Here is a 17,407-nt window from a genome sequence, read left to right on the forward strand (position 1 = left end):
ATTGTATAAGTGGACACCAAGCAGGCAACAGGCGGGCACACCCTCCATAAAATGCCACTTTTTAGGATTTTTTCCCGGCCGCAAAAACGCAGACAGCGGTCAGCGCCAAGCTGCTACCGATCGAACTCTGTTGTTAGGCCAAAAAATATTGTGCTGTTCCGTTAACATGGTTTTCAAAAATTGGGTAGGTTGGCAGGCAAAAGATTTTTTAAAAATATGCATTTTCAGGGGGTTCAGGGCGATCAAACACTGGCCAAATTTTTCCAGAAACAGATATCATAGCATATAGAAGAATAGAAACAAAAAACATCCATGTTCAAGCAAAAATCAAATGCGAGGTAATAAACGCGTGATTTTATGGGGATTTTTCTTTCTTTTTTTTACTTCAGCGTTTAGGTAGGTCAACAGTCTAGGGTCAGCAGGTAAAAAATAGGGTAGGTTGGGTTATCGGAACAGCACAATATTTTTTTCGTGGCCTTATATTCAAAATCTAACGCGACTGGAAGACGATTTTTTAGGAAATTCGAGCGTTGGTGGTGGGGAATCAACGACCGTTGGCGATTTGAACCGACTGTCAATCAAACGCTTATATAAACTCTGTTTGCAGGATTAGCAAAGGGTGACAAAAGGTTGAGATCAGTTTGCGTAATTAATGTTATAGAAATCAAACATCGTACTGGCCAAGTGTTTGACTTGGAGGAGAACTCCACTAATGCAAGAACCTGGGATTGAAAAGTGCGGCTTTATTAAACGCGGCCTCAAAATTCGCAGCAGTAAAATGTACGGTGGGCCCATACCTTGAAAATCTGACAGGTTTACGACGGTCACTCCTCCACAAACGGCTGTGGGAGTGGCCTTGGTTTCACATTCCGTTTTTTAGTGGCGTTTTAAAAGATCATTTAGTTTTTAAATTTTCTTTCCGAAAATTATCTTTTATACTGACATTTATCTTCATTTTTATCTTTCTTTGTTGTTACGGTCGATGTTTCATTCGATACCCGTTTTATATCAGATAGATGCCATATGATAAATGTGAGGTTAAAGTTCCTTGACTAGCGTCACTCTCGGAGACATATGATCGCCGCTAGAGAGCGCTACAGCCGACGCCTGCGTTAAATCACAGTAAACATACTGTCAGCATGTTTTCAAAACTTCACACAATCAAAACACTTTGTTGGCGACACGTTCCCATTGTTCGTCACGTCGACAGTATCGATCGAACAGGTTGCAATACCCGATGCCCCGCCGGGTTACAAAGACCCACGACCGTGATTAACAACACTGAGAGATCGGCGAGTTCATTAAGGGTCACCTGACGTGACCTCTCTTGCCAACCAAAGTATTGGACAAACATTTTAAAATCCAATCGGCCTGTCGACACTAATATGTGCTGAGCTTGCCTTCTGTTTTTATATGTGGTAAGTACGATGGCGATTTCCTTTCACGATTTTTTGTGAAACTATTTCTTTAACTGCGACGCATTTATCATCAGCAATATCGCCACCTATTCTCAAACTCAGTAAAAGGCGACTTAAAAGAGAAACACGCCTCAGTCCGAAGAGGACTACCTATGCCGTAGGCCCGTGAGAAACCTAATTTCCTTTAAAACTTTTGACAATTTTGCGGCGTTTCATTTTACATCTAACTTGTCCATTCCTCGGCAAGAGTTCACTCTATCGGACGCGAATTCGAAGCGACCTGGTATCAAAATGAAATTAAAATTTAGAATTTCAAAATTTACGTCGAAATATAGGATTTGTCGCCAAGTGCTCTTGCAGACTTGTTTTCAGTGTTTGTAGCGCAATTTCTTTCTGTATGTCTTTCTTTGATTTGTTGTGAATAGAAGGCATAATTACTTAACGCATCAAAGCGCGAATATAAGACAGACGTAAACATACATATATACTGACAATAATCAAATCGCAGCGCTTACTAGACATCGCTAACATTCCTAAGCTGGCTGTTGCCAAGGCGACCAAACTATCCTTTCGTATATCGAAGCGTAAAGTTCTCGTCGATGAAATCTTCGCGCCAAACGATGTAATGAAATAGTACATTTAGCATCTGTGATCTAGATGTCCATGCTTAAGTTTCCTATTTTTTTATTTCAAGGGTTTTGATTCAATGTAGGTCGACATGAATATGTTTACAGACTGCACGCCCCTCTGCAGATTATTGACCTTTTTGTTAGTACACGCATCGAAATTGAAAGGGTTAAATTTTTGCTTGAACTTTTCATAAGAAAACTGTCATCCGTCCTCTTCGAAATCAAAAACATATATCATCAACAGGGGCCACTGCACACATAGAGAAGAAATTTGCCAAAATTTACATGAAATTCAAAATGGCCGCCAACAGTGTGTTCACTGTACGGGGGAATTAAAATTGAAATTCACATTTTTTATTTTTATGAAAACACGCCATGGAAAACTTAAATTGCTCCCTGATTTTCAAAATAAGCCCCGACAAATAGCTGACCAAAAGAGAATTGTAAAAATTTGAGAGTCATAATATCTGTCCAAGAGGCGCGTTATACTAAGGTCGTATATCGATTTTTGACGAGATCAGGCCTGGCGTTAGTGAATACGTGTGAAATTTTGTTATTTACCTCCACGACAGGTCTCCGAGGGTCGAGACTGAGAAGGAAAAACTCTGCTCTGAGAATCTTCTGCGAGCAGTCTCCGCATTATTTTTGAGCCGCCTTGGGTTTTTGAGAACTGTTCGGTAATACACCTCGACTTAACTTCGGGACATGACGACGGGCGACCTGGGGAACCCGCACGTAAGTACACTACATCGCCGGCGGCAAATTTGTACAGCGCTCGTTGTAGAGTGGCATTGCCCGGTGTATGAATACGTTAAGGACATATAACACTCTGACCTCCCTTCGAAAACACTCGCGAATGCTGCACTATTATTTTTATTTCTGTTTTCAATAGAGAAACCTCTATTATCTCTGATAGATAGGATGTTAACCCGTGTCACTTGTATTGTTGGCACTTTTCAGTTTCGCAAAGTCGTTTTTTGTTGCTCTTTTGAAAAGACATCGCCTTTGAAAGCAGACTGGCACTATATAATAACAGGTAATTGTCAACGTTTGTTAAAAAGATGTTGACCTAATGACTCTCATTTACTGCACGTTTCTCTGTGTAGTTTCCAGTTTTTTGAGGCTTGACCTTTTCCTGTCTTCACAAGGGAACGCTTGACTCACAGATCGCTTGATTCAATATACATGAATAGATCTTACACAAGTCAGCGTCCTTTGTATCTATGTCTCACTTAGTTTATTTTCGTGTCTATGTGCCTGTCTCTTCGGTATATCTTCCGTACTCTTTTTTCTATCTTTATGTGTGTGTGTGTGTGTGTGTGTGCGTGCGTGCGTGTGTGTGTGTGTGTATGTATGTCTCGCTAACTTTACCGCAAACAAACACTCTGTCTCTCTCAGTATCTCTGTCTGTCTGTCTACCAGTTTAATTCTTTGTGTCTTTGCCGCAAACACACACACACACATACACACACGCCCTCTCTGTCTCTCTCTCTCTCTGTCTCTCTCTCTTTCTCTCTAACTCTCAAACTCTCAAACTCTCAAAATCTCTCTAACACACACACACTCCAAAACTCTCACTCTCAAACTAACTCTCTCTCAAACACTACTATCTCTCTCCATTACGAAATAAGGACTGGACTATCGAACGTGAACAGTTTTCTAAAAAATCATGATCAAAAGTGCAAAAGTTGTCGTCGTTAAGATCAGCTGAAAAATTCTTGAATTGGATTCATTGTTGCCAAAGAAGTGACGTCATGTGCTCTGAGATAAAGATCGCAATATTTTTGGAGTCTGTATGACAGAATAACCATTGAAGAATCTCGCAGTTTGGCGAATATTTTCTACGGGTCGCAAAATCAATTGACACACGCTATTTGTTTTCTCAATTTGGATATTTCTATCGATCATAATTGTTTGCAGGTTAAATATTTGACTTATTCGTCAAACCTCGCCATCCGTTCTATATTGTACTTCTTCCAATAAAGTCAACAGAACTTATGTTTACGTCGAGACAAATCTGTCTCTCTGTCTGTCTGCGTCTGCCTACCTGTCTGCTTATCTGTCAAAACGCAATATATAATAGCAAAGCCCTCTCAAGCTTGCTGACATCTGAGTAATTTGAAATTCGATAAACTGCAACATATTCGCGGGGCAATTTGTGAAAGCGCTTTGATTTTTTGGCAAATTGTGGAAAGTTTTATCGTATTTCGCCATTTTCCGTGACATCACGTGGTGTAAGATGGAAGCCAGGAACACCGAATATCCACATAGAAAGTTCTTCAGTAAAATATAGATCTGTTAGCAAAGCATTTAAGGGTCGATGGTTTGCAGATAGTTATTAAGTTTGTTCACACAGGCGTCCTGTTTTTTCCCTATCATCAAAGTCTTGTGCATTCTACGAAGTAAAATCAGCAAAGAGTCGATGTATTTGCTACATATCGATTCCGTACGTTGATAAATTGTTTTGCAAAAAATATGAGCGTTGATATCCACTGTATGATCTGCCAATGAGCAATCAAAGCTCTCCGGAGTTCATTAAAGATAAGCCTTATTTATTTCATTCATTGTTGACTGACCGCAAAACCACGTCGGCAGCAACTGAGTACGTCACTCATATAGCGTCCTACTTACATAAACAAGTGAACACGGACAGGAGCGAACCTAGGAAAGACTGATGACCCGATAATCACCATGGCAATACGCAGTCGCTCGTTAACGTGCCAAGTACAGCGTGTTCCGATCTACATGATCTAGTAGTCGATGTCTATGTTGTCAATATCGGTGATCTTGAATCGACGATTGTGACCTTTGACCCATCATGTCGTGTGACATCCACCATGACCATGTCAACTTATAAATTTATGTATTGTTGTTACTAGTATCAATATTTTAATCGTTATCGTTATCTTTATCGTTCTTTTTGTCGTTGGTGGCGCTGTCATTACCGCTTGCCCTTCACTTGGGGGTGCACTGTAAAGTTAAGTGTTAAAGGATAGAACACCAATTAAACGCCTTTTTGTAACACTTTTTGAACGCCTCTAGACGTTCAGAAATTTAACACTACGTGTTCAACCAATGTTCAATTTTTTAACACACGTGTGCAGATTTTGAACACTTCGTGTTCATCAGACATTATATTGAACACCATGTGTTCCATATCTGAACACACGTTGCACATGAAATGCGTTCAAAAAATTGAACGCATTTACGCGTTCAAAGGGCTGTAACACTTTTTGAACGCATGGACGACGTCTAACGATAAGTGTGTTAAAGGTTAGAACACATGATATGCACTTGTTGAACACCTTTAATTTTGCGCGTTCATGGGGTGTTCAAGCCTGGAAATAACAAAACAGACCACTTATATTCAGTAAAATTATTTTATTTAAAAATACACAAAAATTCCTTTAGTAAAGTACAATTATTTAGTGTCAATTGGGCACATAAACACCGTTGGTGTTTTCCTCTGACAAACTTTACAAACTGGCCATATGGCCACTTTGTAAAGTTTGTCAGAGGAAAACACCAACGCTAATTAACACCTTCCTATCAAAACATAAACAAAAGAAAATCCCCATAAACACTGTAGATCGTTTTCAAACAATATGAACAAAGTAGTGACAAAACAGGTTTTACTTATTGTGGATTACGTTATATGTTCATACTTGCAAAAACGTACGAAAACATCTGTTTGAAAAAGCTAAAAATTTGGCTTACTTGAATATATCACATTTTGATAATTCCTTATGTCTTAAAAATGTCTGAAATGTCTTTAATGTCTCAAAAATACAATTTTGTGTATTTCATCATAACTTGTACATATATGATTAGGAAAATCCCCGGAAACCTGTACTCCAAATATTAAATGAATCGTACAGGCCGTTTTGAAGAAAACGCTTGGGATGTAAACATTTGAGGATGATGCCACACATTTACCTATGATATAAGGTCTACGTCCTTAACAGCAAAGCTAAAATCAGTAACAAACCGAGAACAAAAGACGTCTCGATCTAAAATATAAAATAATCAAAGATTTGGTAGCAGGCAATGATCAACTAAATGTTACTGGCATAAGCCTTCAAAGACGTGAAGTCTCCTTCATCAGATGCCAGGGTGCAATGAAGATTTGAAGCAGAAAGCGACAGAAAATTCAGAGTGGAAATTTCAGAAAATTCCGAAATTTAGAGTGTAAATTTTTTACTGTGAATTTTCTGTGGCTTTCTGCTTTAATTCTTCATTCCACCATTGCATCTGATAAGGGAGACTACAAATATTTGAAAGCTTATTCTCCAGTGACATTTAGTTAATCATAGCGTTCTGGACATAGCTCAGATAAATTCAGAACAAAAATACAGAAAATTATCAATTCAGTTACTAACCCTCGAAAGTTCAAATCTACATCAGAGATGAACTGAGGTTCTCAAGCTTGTTTCCAGACAGCTACCTGTACACTCATATTCTTCAATTTCTGTACCAATAGCTTCTGTAATAACTCTTCGATTTCACGTTCATCCAACTTTTCACATCCTGAAAATAATGCAACAATAGATAATATGGCGACATGAGACTTCAAATGAAAGACAATTTGGCCTTATTAGGTTAAGGAAAAGGGGTGACTTTTGTATACAGTGCCTCTTTTTGTCAATGTTACAAAATATTGGCTTCTTCGTGTCATCAACTGATGAAAAGTAAAAGCAAAGCCAACTCTCATATGCTAAAACAATATTCTTCGATGTTTAACTAAAGTTTTAAATGTACATGCGATTGTGGTTACTAAAAGACATGTGTTAGCTGTGATTACGCAGCGGTAATGTGGCATATCGATCGCGCTCGGGTCAAGGGTCATCGCTCCAGTGATGACCCTTGACCCGAGTGCGATCGATACCCCATGGCCCAAAACACTGCTGCGTATTCACAGCTAGTGTATGGTCCACCAGCCACTGAAAGAAATAAAGGTTTCTTTACGTAGTTAAGCTTTTTCAAAGTACAATACAATTAATTTCGAAGGATAATAATACAGATGCTTCAAAATCCAATACCTTTTAATATTTTGGAGAGAAAACTTACCCTTTCTGGTCTTGCTTTCGCGCGATCACGACTTCAGCGTGCGCTTACAAGAAAAATGTCGCAACTTCCGTTTTGATGCATCATGGGATAAGAAAAGGCACCAAACTTGAACACCAAGTGTTAAGAAGTAGAACGCCTCTTGCACGCCGATGTTAAAATTTAAACGTTCATAGTGGTTTTTTGATTTTCTTTTCAAAATTTCAAAATTTCAACCCGTAATAAACGTGTAAAATTATTTTGTATACTTCCTTTTTTAGAAAAAAAAACATGCTTTCAGCAATTGTAGACCGGAAATATTTTCCACTTATTGTGAAATTCGTTACACCGAAATCCGTGTACGTATGCCGGACAGCGAGGCAGTGGTAAAGTTAATATAGCCATTGTAAAGTAAAAAAACACAAAAGATTGTTAATTGTTTCACAGTATTGTAAAATTTCTGTGATGCTGAGTTTTTGAACACTTGAAGGAGATAGTTGTTAACACTACGTGTTCAGGTTTAGAACATCATTGTTAATAATATGAACACTAGTGTTAACAATATGAACACTAGCCGTTCAAATTTGAACACCGACATGTACATTTTGAACGCGTAAAGACGCGTCTAGCGTCCGCTATTTTTACAGTGTGGGTGGGTGGGCAATGTGCTCAGTGCAATTTGGCAGAACTGTAAATGAATGAAAATCAAAACATATCAAAGTACACAAAATGTCCATCACTCGATTTTTACGCTCTCTTTGTCTTCAGATTGATTGTTTTAATCGTACAACACTAGTTACTGGAAGTACAAAGTAGAAATATCTGTTACTTAGATTTCTAACACTCTTCAGACAGGTTTCTTTTTGATAAAGACAAAAGCTAAATTTGTCTGAAGATTGCACAAAACTTAAGTAAAAGACATGATATGATTACTTTGTATTTGAGGTAATTTGTGTTATTGTTTATGACGCTCTGCTATATATATATAGTATAATTATATATGTATGTATGTATGTATGTATATATATATATATATATATATATATATATATATATATATATATATATAAACTGATATCATCTTACATAAACATACACACACGCACACGAGGATACAGCTTTGATGATATATACACAGTGTTTCCATTTAACCATTTAACCAGTGTGAATATTTGTTTTACAATCCACCAGAATCTGTTCTATGCTGCCGAGAATGGCGATGACATCGCCGTTGAAGCTATGCTCAAGAGTGGATTCAATGCAAATAGCGCAATGGTGAGGACAGAGAGAGAGAGAGAGAGAGAGAGAGAGAGAGAGAGAGAGAGAGAGAGAGAGAGAGAGAGAGAGAGAGAGAGAGAGAGAGAGCCCTATTGATTAATACCAGAGAGTAGGCGTTATGGGGTGGGGGCTTGCTCAAGGTGTAGCTAGCGATAGTGCTTGTTAATAGTTTATTGAATCGTCGTGAAGTACTGGAAATGTAGCTTAGTCAAATACCTAAGACTTTAGGATCAGAAAAGTGTGACCTCCTTGTCTAATTTTCGTCGCCTATAAAACCATTCGCAGAAAAGCACTTTGTTAATGGTTTGACACCGGTGGGCTAACAACGTTCAACCATTTACGGATGGGGAAAAATTATGACTTTGCTTAACAGAGCTTGGAAAACCCCAACGGACTGGAAGGGAGTAGCACTCTGTTGTTTTCATGACTTCGACAGGTGAGATCAAATGCGTATATCGCAGCGATAATTGTTGGAATGAGCGCTTGTAATGGGGATGGAGAGGGGGAAACTGATTGACAAGAGGAAAAGTGTTCTCCCATAGTGGCAAGACCCTCAGGTATCTCACAAATTACGGCATTGTCCTATTGTCAAATTTTCAGCAAATTCATAACGACATTCTGTCCCTTTTACAGCAAGACAGGACGGCGCTGTTTGCCGCCTCTGTGAACGGTCACAGCGAAGTCGTTCGTCTTCTCATTCAACACGACGCAGATGTTAACGTCAAGACATGGGTACGTGACGTCACTCTTGTGAAATAAATTTGCTGTATGACTTACAAAAATATCGATCCGAATGTTCCTGTCGAAAGAATAATGAATGTCTCGCGCGCATTTCTATATTTAGGGACAAACCTTCAGTCTCAGCGCTAACTGAATTTACAGCCAGACCACATCCCCCAAACGACAGATATGACAGCTCTTTGAAGTAACTATACATAGTTTTTTTCTGCAATATGTTTTGAAAGTAAACGTGAGCGCATTGCACTCACGAATTTCATTTGTTCAACACAGGTTGGCGAGACGGCTCTGCACATGGCGGCAAAGAATGGTCACGTGGACACAGCGTCGGCTCTTGTAAATGCCAACGCTATCATAGAAATGAAAGACGACGTAAGTATTTCGAAAATTGGAAAAAAATTCAACTGTCCTCTTGTCACTGCAACTGTCCTCTTGTCACTGCACTTGCCTTTTGGCAATATCATTACACAACTTAAACATCGATCACCAACGGCTGTACTATAAAGTTTATCATTTAAGGTAGTACGCACCTCGAAAGTGAAAGACTTAAACTTTTGCTCTAACTTTCCTCAAGGAATCTTTCAATCATTATATTTCAAAATCAAGAATAAAAATCGGGGGTCATCGTGCAAATTTTGGTACTAGAGAAACAAATTACCCAAAATTTACCAAAATTACAAATTCAAAATGGCCGCCATCCCTGTATTAACTCTACGGAGAAAAATGAAAATTTTCGAATTTCGAAAAACTAAGCCGGTGAAAAGTTTTTTTTCACCAAGAGCTTTAAAATGAACCCCCACATGTGGTATATCAGAAGAGAATTGTAAAAGTTTGAGAGTCCGAATGTCTGTCCCCGAGGTGCGTTCTACCTTAAATTATATACCAAGTACCAGTGACGCCAATCTTTCCTCATTAATATGTACAAACTATGTTTTCTGTAATTGTTTAACAATTATTGTGGAAATTACACTCAGAGAGATGGGGCGAAATTGTTACTTTTTCATCATTTTTTATTGAAACTATAAAAAAATTACATAAAAATAAGAGTACTCAAACGTATGTTAACTTTTATGCATTATGCAAATATTTCGAATAACACCTGACTTCACTAGTTTGACCCTTTCGTACATCTGTTCCTAAGGATACACCCGACCCACCCTCAAGGGTCTGTGCCTCAAAGAAAATGCCCTCTGACAGAAACCTAGCATGGTAATATGATATGCAGCACAGATCAAACAAAATCAATGTAAGCAGCTTGTTCGAGTCCGGAGCTCGGAAGTACGCAAATACGCAAAGGTGCGCGCGCAAACGAACTTTGGTCACACGTCTCTCGACAGAAGCGATATCCCACTCACAATGTTGAATTTATCGATTTAATCAATTTATAACCGTGACCAGGTCATCTTAAAGTGTCTAGCGCTGAATAACTTGTGATCCGCTGTATTGGTTTGTAAAAAAACCCTTGAATACACAAAGAATTCGGTCACATACCAGGACAGCATGACCAGACGATATATTTTGTGTGGATTTCAAAGTTCCTCCGCCCTCAAATTTTCATATATCCCAATATAGTAAAAATAGGGTGTCAATCTTTTCGTGTGACACCGAATGAAAATGAATGCATTGCCACTACAGTATAGATAGAAGAACTCCTGTGTAGGATTCCTATAGGATGAAAGATTTTTGCTCCTCATCCGGGCAATTATTGATCTTTTTGTGTGCTCTTTCAGTTTATTCAATTGGTTCAAAAGAGGAATTTATTTTGAGAAGTATTTTTGTTCTGTATTTTATGAGATATTGACCGTTTGTTCACTAGGCTGGTGAGACAGCTTTACTGAAGGCCGCAAAACGCCGCCATCTTGACGTGGTGGAAATTCTGATCGATGAAAAAGCAAATGTAAATGCGCAAGACAAGGTATGTCATTTAGTCCGCGCTTGTTTGATATCATCCTTGGTCCAACAAGCGATGAGGTATCCTTCACCTTGCCTCGCTAGAGGGCGCCGTCTCTGACTTTGGCTTTTGAGAGACTGGCAGTTATGACCGCGTCTGAGGTCATAGACAGCGCATTTTAGAGAGACAACTCATCGCCCACTTCCCAATTGAACAATGTAGAGTAAATGCCACGGTGTTGTGCAAAATACCTGCCCTAGTATCTGAAATAATGAAATAGTATGTCAGCGTTCATGTATAGAATACGAGGTGGGGTAAAACTTGAAGTATGTATTATGCTATGACAAACTAGTCTCTCAGTCGTTTCGCGTAAAAAGGCGGTTATTTCTGATATAAACAAAAATCCGTTATGGTGAAAATACCAGCGAAGTCGTCCTATTTTGCTGTGCAGAATTTGATATATTTTTACTCATTCACTAAAACAAAACATAGCCTTGTTCTATATTATTTATTTATTTTTGTTCTGTATTTTTGGTTTTTTTCGGTTAAAAGTTCATGAAAACGAGCCTGCATCACGTGATAGAAGACACGCATGCGCAGTATGACGTCAAGGAAAATGATTTTAATCTAGAAGATCTTAATTTAGAAGAAGAGGTAAATGATACGTTTTTTCTAGAATATAAAATTCATTATCAAAGGAGGAAGGGTGGTTTGTATAATCTTACGATTCAATACTATTATTGTGGATAGTCGTGGATAGTCGTTACCTGTTCAAAGTCACAAGGTCCGTTGTTCGGCCGTTGTTCGGCCAACAAGCCGTAGTAAACTGAACAGCGTTTTTTGAAAATTTGAAAATCTATGTTCATTCCCCCACCCCCGGGTTCATCCTAATCATGAGAGAGAGAGAGAGAGAGAGAGAGAGAGAGAGAGAGAGAGAGAGAGAGAGAGAGAGAACACAAAGATGAATTGTCCAGGAGACTTAATCCAACCGACAATTCAAACTAAAAATTTGTCCATGTAAAATAGAAATGGGCAAAAAACACGTTAAAAGCAAGAAAACTGAAAGTAAAAAGTGATAAATGATGTGATGCACGATGATTGTAGCTCTCTCAGAAAATTTGCATTTTTGATGAAAAAAGTTTGAAACTTGTGTTTCTCAGAATAGCACAAGCGAATTATGAACACAGTATCATTAAATCTACTCCTTCACTGATCTGAACAAACTGTCAGTGGCATAAAACCACCATACTAGTGATTTTCAGAAAGTCTTTGACCACTTTCCAGATGCAAGTTTTTATATCATCTTTTCATTCAAACTTATTCTCTTTGTCGATTTTAGGATGACGTTCCTCCACCCCATGAGTACATCGGGACCGTGACCTTTGACCTGACGGATATCGAGGAAGGCAACGCCGAGGAGAGCAGAAAGTGTTTTGAGATTGTCAAACTACTCCTTGAGACAGAGGCCGACGTTGACCCCAAGGACAGGGTTAGTTCAAGTACAGGGTCAACCGAGCACCACATTGATTAATTATAACAACATAAGCATTTTACCACACAAGCCTGAACTACTTGTACGTCAACGAGTGCCTTACACACGGCTCTGTAGCCATCAGGGCTGTTCAGGGTTGTAGGTTTTTACTGAGCCAAGCTGCACGGGCCAATCATCTAACACTGCTGCTACTGAGAAATTTGGAGAAATATGCCAGTGTTGCATGCATGGCTGCTATCGCAGCTTGTATTCAAAGCGGTTAATATGTCTTTTCTAGCGTTCATAGTAATATTAGTAGGAGCCTAATGAGTTCTATAGCCGTGACGGTCGTTTAACTTCCTAAAAATATTCTTTCGCTTTGTGAACAAATACTTGTTTTGCTTATTATTGGAAGAACAATGACGTCATTTGTAAACCGCCCAATTTACATCTAGTACAGACTGTTTCCTTTAATACTTTACTTTATTACTTTACTTTAATTTGGACATATAGTGAGTTGCTATAAGCATTAGCTTATGTGATTAAAACTTTTAATATATGTTAAATACATCATAAATAAATACTGATAAATAAATACTGATAAATAAATAAATAAATAAATAAATAAATAAATAATAAATAAATAAATGCTGATAAATAAATGCTTATGAGAAATCAATCTACTGACAAAACGATCTCACAACTTATCTTACAAAACGATGACAAAGTTGACACTGAACAAGTGACAATATAGCACACAAACAAACCATTGCTGCTTTTTGATATTTATGATTTGTGAAATAGCTCGCTCAGTTATGTAGTTAAAACTTTTAAAACGAATCGAAGCCACGTGCACTGTAGTGCTCAAAGCTGTTGATCATATACTGAGTATTTCTATTTTAATTATTAGGGTTGAAATCTATTTATCATTAAGCACCTTATAACAATGTATTTCTACGCAGCTGGCGACAGTCAACCTGCATATTGACATCTTTTCTTTTGTATTTCTTAGTTCTTGAGTCTCAGGTCCCCCCTACAGTTTAATGATAAGTGATGAGCAAATTAAGTTAGGTTCTTGCTGACCTCGTTCTCAAACCGTCCCAGTGCAACGTACTCAGTATTTTCCCCGACATTTCTGTTGACTTCTCATTTCAGTACGGGCAAACACCACTTCATCTGGCGTCTGAAAGAGGTCTGTTTGAGATCGTAATGATGCTGCTTGAGGCTGGAGCCAGCATTGACGAAAAAGACGAGGTGGGTACGAGTAGTAGCTGAGGTCATTTCCGGTATTCTGCCCTATTTTTTAAGCGTAGGAAATTCAGTTTTCTCTTGTTTTGATTTGTTTTTCATTTGACTTTTACGAAGTTTAAATGTTGACGGAAACGGCGAATGTTCGCCTCGGCATACACTACGGTTGCCCGTATTTCCCAACAGACTTCTTTTCAAAGACACCAGTTTTCCCCTTAGTTGATACAGTTTCATATTTATTTTAAATTTAAAAAACATAATTTAGCGAGGAGAGACTGCCTTGATTAAAGCATCGTACAGGGGCAAACTTAAAGTGGTGGAATTCCTGCTTGACAAGGATGCAGAGATCAACGCCCAGGACGAGGTAAGTCATGTGACGTTTCAGACGGCCATGTGCATCGGGTCATCCAAAGGTACATATCAAGTGACCTTTGAACGTGAACACCGAATCAAAATCTTGCACCAAATCCTGCCCTCGTGCAAATTAGTTTCCGTTATCAGGGAACATCTAATGATTACAGGGATGGGTCCGGGCAAATCTTGACGAAGGGTCATGTAACAAAACTTGGCCCTCCCCGGACTTTCCCTCTTTAAAATGTAATCCCTTCCTCTTACAAAATGTGTAAAAACGTAACCCCCATGCAACATGACCCCTGATATCTTTTCTTATCATGGAGATCGTTGAAAATTTCCTCGAGGAAAATCTTTAGATAAGTAAAAGTTGAAAACTTCTCTTTCGAGATGTGCGTTTGCCTTCCTTTCTGCCTCACCCATCTGGTCATTCTGTTAATGTTTTTATCTTTCCAGCTCGGCAAGTCAAGTCTACACTATACCCTGGAAGAAGGTCACGTGGACGTGGTGACGACCTTACTGGAGAAAAGTGCAGATATCAATGTCAAGGATAAGGTACGGTAGTCAAAGATGTAACTGCATCATTGGCATCAACAGGGCAGTGGATAGAGACCTATGTTGACGCATCGTGAACGCTCGTACACACGAATTAAAATGTCGACGTTTCATGTATGTATACGGGCAATCACAAAATTATGCGCACTTATATTATGCATCAATTCATCCATCTATACATAGATCTATACATACATACATACATACATACATACATACATACATACATACATACATACATACATACATACATACATACATACATACATACATACATACATACATACATACATACATACATACAAACATACATACATACATACATACATACAAAAATATATCCGTACACACTTTCGTGAACGTATGTACATAGAGCCATACATACATCTCGGGTAGTTTCGTCGACAGACAGACTAAGAAAGACAATCAGAAATATCGCATGTGTGATTTTAGCTGTGCTGCTACAATCAGTTTGATAAATATGTCATTTTTTCTTACAAGTTCTACCAAACAATGTATTATTATTCGATTAAAATATTTTATCTGCCATTTCACAGGCTGGGCGAGTGCCTTTACTGATGGCGGCTGATTACAGTCAGGTAGGCCTACGGCAATATGTTTCTGTTTTTACATTGTGTAGGTAAGGTGTCAGTTATCAAACGATCATTTTGGTGAAAGTGGGGACAAGTTTGCACGTCATTTGAGACTGCGAGAAAAAGCGAAGTATAGTAAAGCTAGTGGGGTTTGAAAATGCTTTCAGTAGTATAATAATAATGATCAGTAGTAATGCAAATGAAGCTAAACCTCTTGATAATATCAAGCGACCAGTACAAAAATCCAGCGGTCTGGTTCCTCGTTTGATTCATGTGATGATAACATGTTTGACGAGATAAGAGTCAAGTAATTTAAAAGGATAGGTTAGTATGAGTACATCAACTGTAACTTAGGTATCGCAACTGTAAGCACGATGAACCTTTACCGTTACAGAATCACAGTTTTCTAAAGGATGACTATTTCCAATTTGTCCTTCAACTTCTCAGCATGGGTGCTGCAGCTGATATATCGATCAAGGTAAACTTTCAACATTGTGCTTTTAAAATATTTCCTAACGTAGTTCAACCGACTTGCTGTAAACATACCTTCTCTAGTTAAGTTTCGACTCTATGTTCGTTTTCCAGGTGTGTTTTCCTGAGAGAGAGAGAGAGAGAGAGAGAGAGAGAGAGAGAGAGAGAGAGAGAGAGAGAGAGAGAGAGATATGTTGATATGTTGTATCATAGTGTAATACTGCTATTTTTTAAATTTTTTTTTAGGAAACGCTCCAAAAGGCTGGAAAAGTTAGCAAAATATTGCTCGAAAGGACAGACGGCAAGTTCAGCACCATTGAACTTGCGCAAAGTGACGTCAGAGCAGAAGTCGCCAGGGCGTACAGGGAAGGATGTCAGGTGTCTGTGATCATTTTGAACGACGATGCAGCGTTACCTAGGCTGAATGAAGTCTTTAAAAACCAGGACATTCATTCGCTAGTTCTCTTCAACGTCGATTTGTGTAAAGTCGGACAATTACGCGTCGTGTTTACCATGTTTTTGATGAATGTTGGTTCTTTTGAGCCGAACAGGGCGATGACTTTTGTCCGTCCGACCATTGAATATATTTATTTCATCGATGTTGATATGCCGGCATCGTGGTACGTTGAGCAATCAGACTACATTGACCAAGTGAAAATTGTTGACTGCACGAATAACAATAACTAAATAGATTCTGCTTTCCCTAAATTAATTCCAGTACCTATCTTAATTTCTGGTCGGACAGACGTGCACCCCGACCGACTTATTAACAGACACATGCGAACGCTTGTAGACCGCGCGCGAGCGGTTCAACTATTCAGTGCGCATATATAAGTGTACGGCACCATGGCGTGAACTGTCCGAGCTACGCGCGGGTGGTACTCCACAAATAATGTTTCACTAATGCTCGTTTCCGAAAACCAAAAGATAAGGAATGTCATGTATTTAAGGTTATTTTTATAACATATTTTGGAGGAGATTTGCAGGAGAATAGCCCCTTAAATTTATCGGCAACTTCTGTTCTATCAACACTACAAAAGTGACATTCTAAAGGAGGCGTAATTTCTATCTCTTCACATCAATATTTGGGATTAAACCTCCCATTTCTTAATTTTTTCTTACCGACCCGACGAATAACAAATCAGATAGTACTAAGACAGATGATCATTCCTCTATGAGACTGCCACCAGTGGCCAACTAGGGATCTGTCTCCGACTTCAACGAATAGAGGTTTGAAAATCACCGTATGATGGCGCTATTACAGGTTACTGCTATATACCCTTGTAGTTTCTAATGAACGACTCTTGCTTTTGTCACGTGTGTTGCGTACAATAGTGTACATCTTTAGTGTACATTGTTTTGGAAAAGTCAATATATTACTTGGACTGCGACTTTATTAGTGCGACAATATTACTTCATCGTTGACAATTAGTATGTCACACATCTATCCAAATAATCGTTAACATTCCATGATGACTGATATATGAATTTACATTACCAGTATCTGTATATTCATTTTATGCCAAAGTAAACATACGATGTGTTTTCAACTATTTTTGTAAACTATCAATTTGAACACACGTAACTAGCCGATTGAATGGCAAGTTAGTATTATTGCATTATAAATATTGTTGATATTTTTAAAAGAAATTTTGAACATTCAATCGTATTTTTTACTTCCTTTTGGAGTAAGATTTCGACATGGAACATGCAAAGCAAAA

At 38.4% G+C, this 17,407-nt stretch overlaps 1 protein-coding gene across 2 annotated transcripts; it reads left to right on the plus strand.

The window, feature by feature from the left end:
• Positions 1-1,200: 1,200 nt before the first annotated feature.
• Positions 1,201-17,336, plus strand: LOC139124075 (putative ankyrin repeat protein RF_0381). Of its 2 annotated transcripts, XM_070690206.1 has the most exons (14): positions 1,201-1,418; positions 2,620-2,782; positions 8,282-8,365; positions 9,002-9,100; positions 9,380-9,478; positions 10,923-11,021; positions 11,550-11,651; positions 12,337-12,486; positions 13,624-13,722; positions 13,982-14,080; positions 14,524-14,622; positions 15,180-15,221; positions 15,610-15,693; positions 15,933-17,336. In XM_070690206.1, exons 2-14 carry the CDS (start codon positions 2,753-2,755, stop codon positions 16,371-16,373), a joined length of 1,527 nt encoding a protein of 508 aa, XP_070546307.1. In that variant the 5' UTR covers positions 1,201-1,418; positions 2,620-2,752; the 3' UTR covers positions 16,374-17,336. The 2 variants fall into 2 exon arrangements, with proteins under 2 accessions (XP_070546307.1, XP_070546308.1); XM_070690207.1 differs by lacking the exon at positions 1,201-1,418 and having other exon boundaries at positions 2,625-2,782; positions 15,663-15,693; positions 15,933-16,072.
• The last annotated feature ends 71 nt before the right edge of the window (positions 17,337-17,407 follow it).

This window comes from Ptychodera flava, assembly GCF_041260155.1.
Source record: "Ptychodera flava strain L36383 chromosome 23 unlocalized genomic scaffold, AS_Pfla_20210202 Scaffold_23__1_contigs__length_28996876_pilon, whole genome shotgun sequence".
Taxonomy (NCBI): Eukaryota; Metazoa; Hemichordata; class Enteropneusta; family Ptychoderidae; genus Ptychodera; species Ptychodera flava.

Coding starts and splice junctions, on each gene's coding strand:
- LOC139124075 (XM_070690206.1), top strand. CDS start 2,753: ATGACGACGGGCGACCTGGGGAACCCGCAC. Junction 9,479..10,922: donor TCATAGAAATGAAAGACGAC/GTAAGTATTTCG, acceptor TTTGTTCACTAG/GCTGGTGAGACAGCTTTACT. Junction 11,022..11,549: donor ATGTAAATGCGCAAGACAAG/GTATGTCATTTA, acceptor TTCGGTTAAAAG/TTCATGAAAACGAGCCTGCA.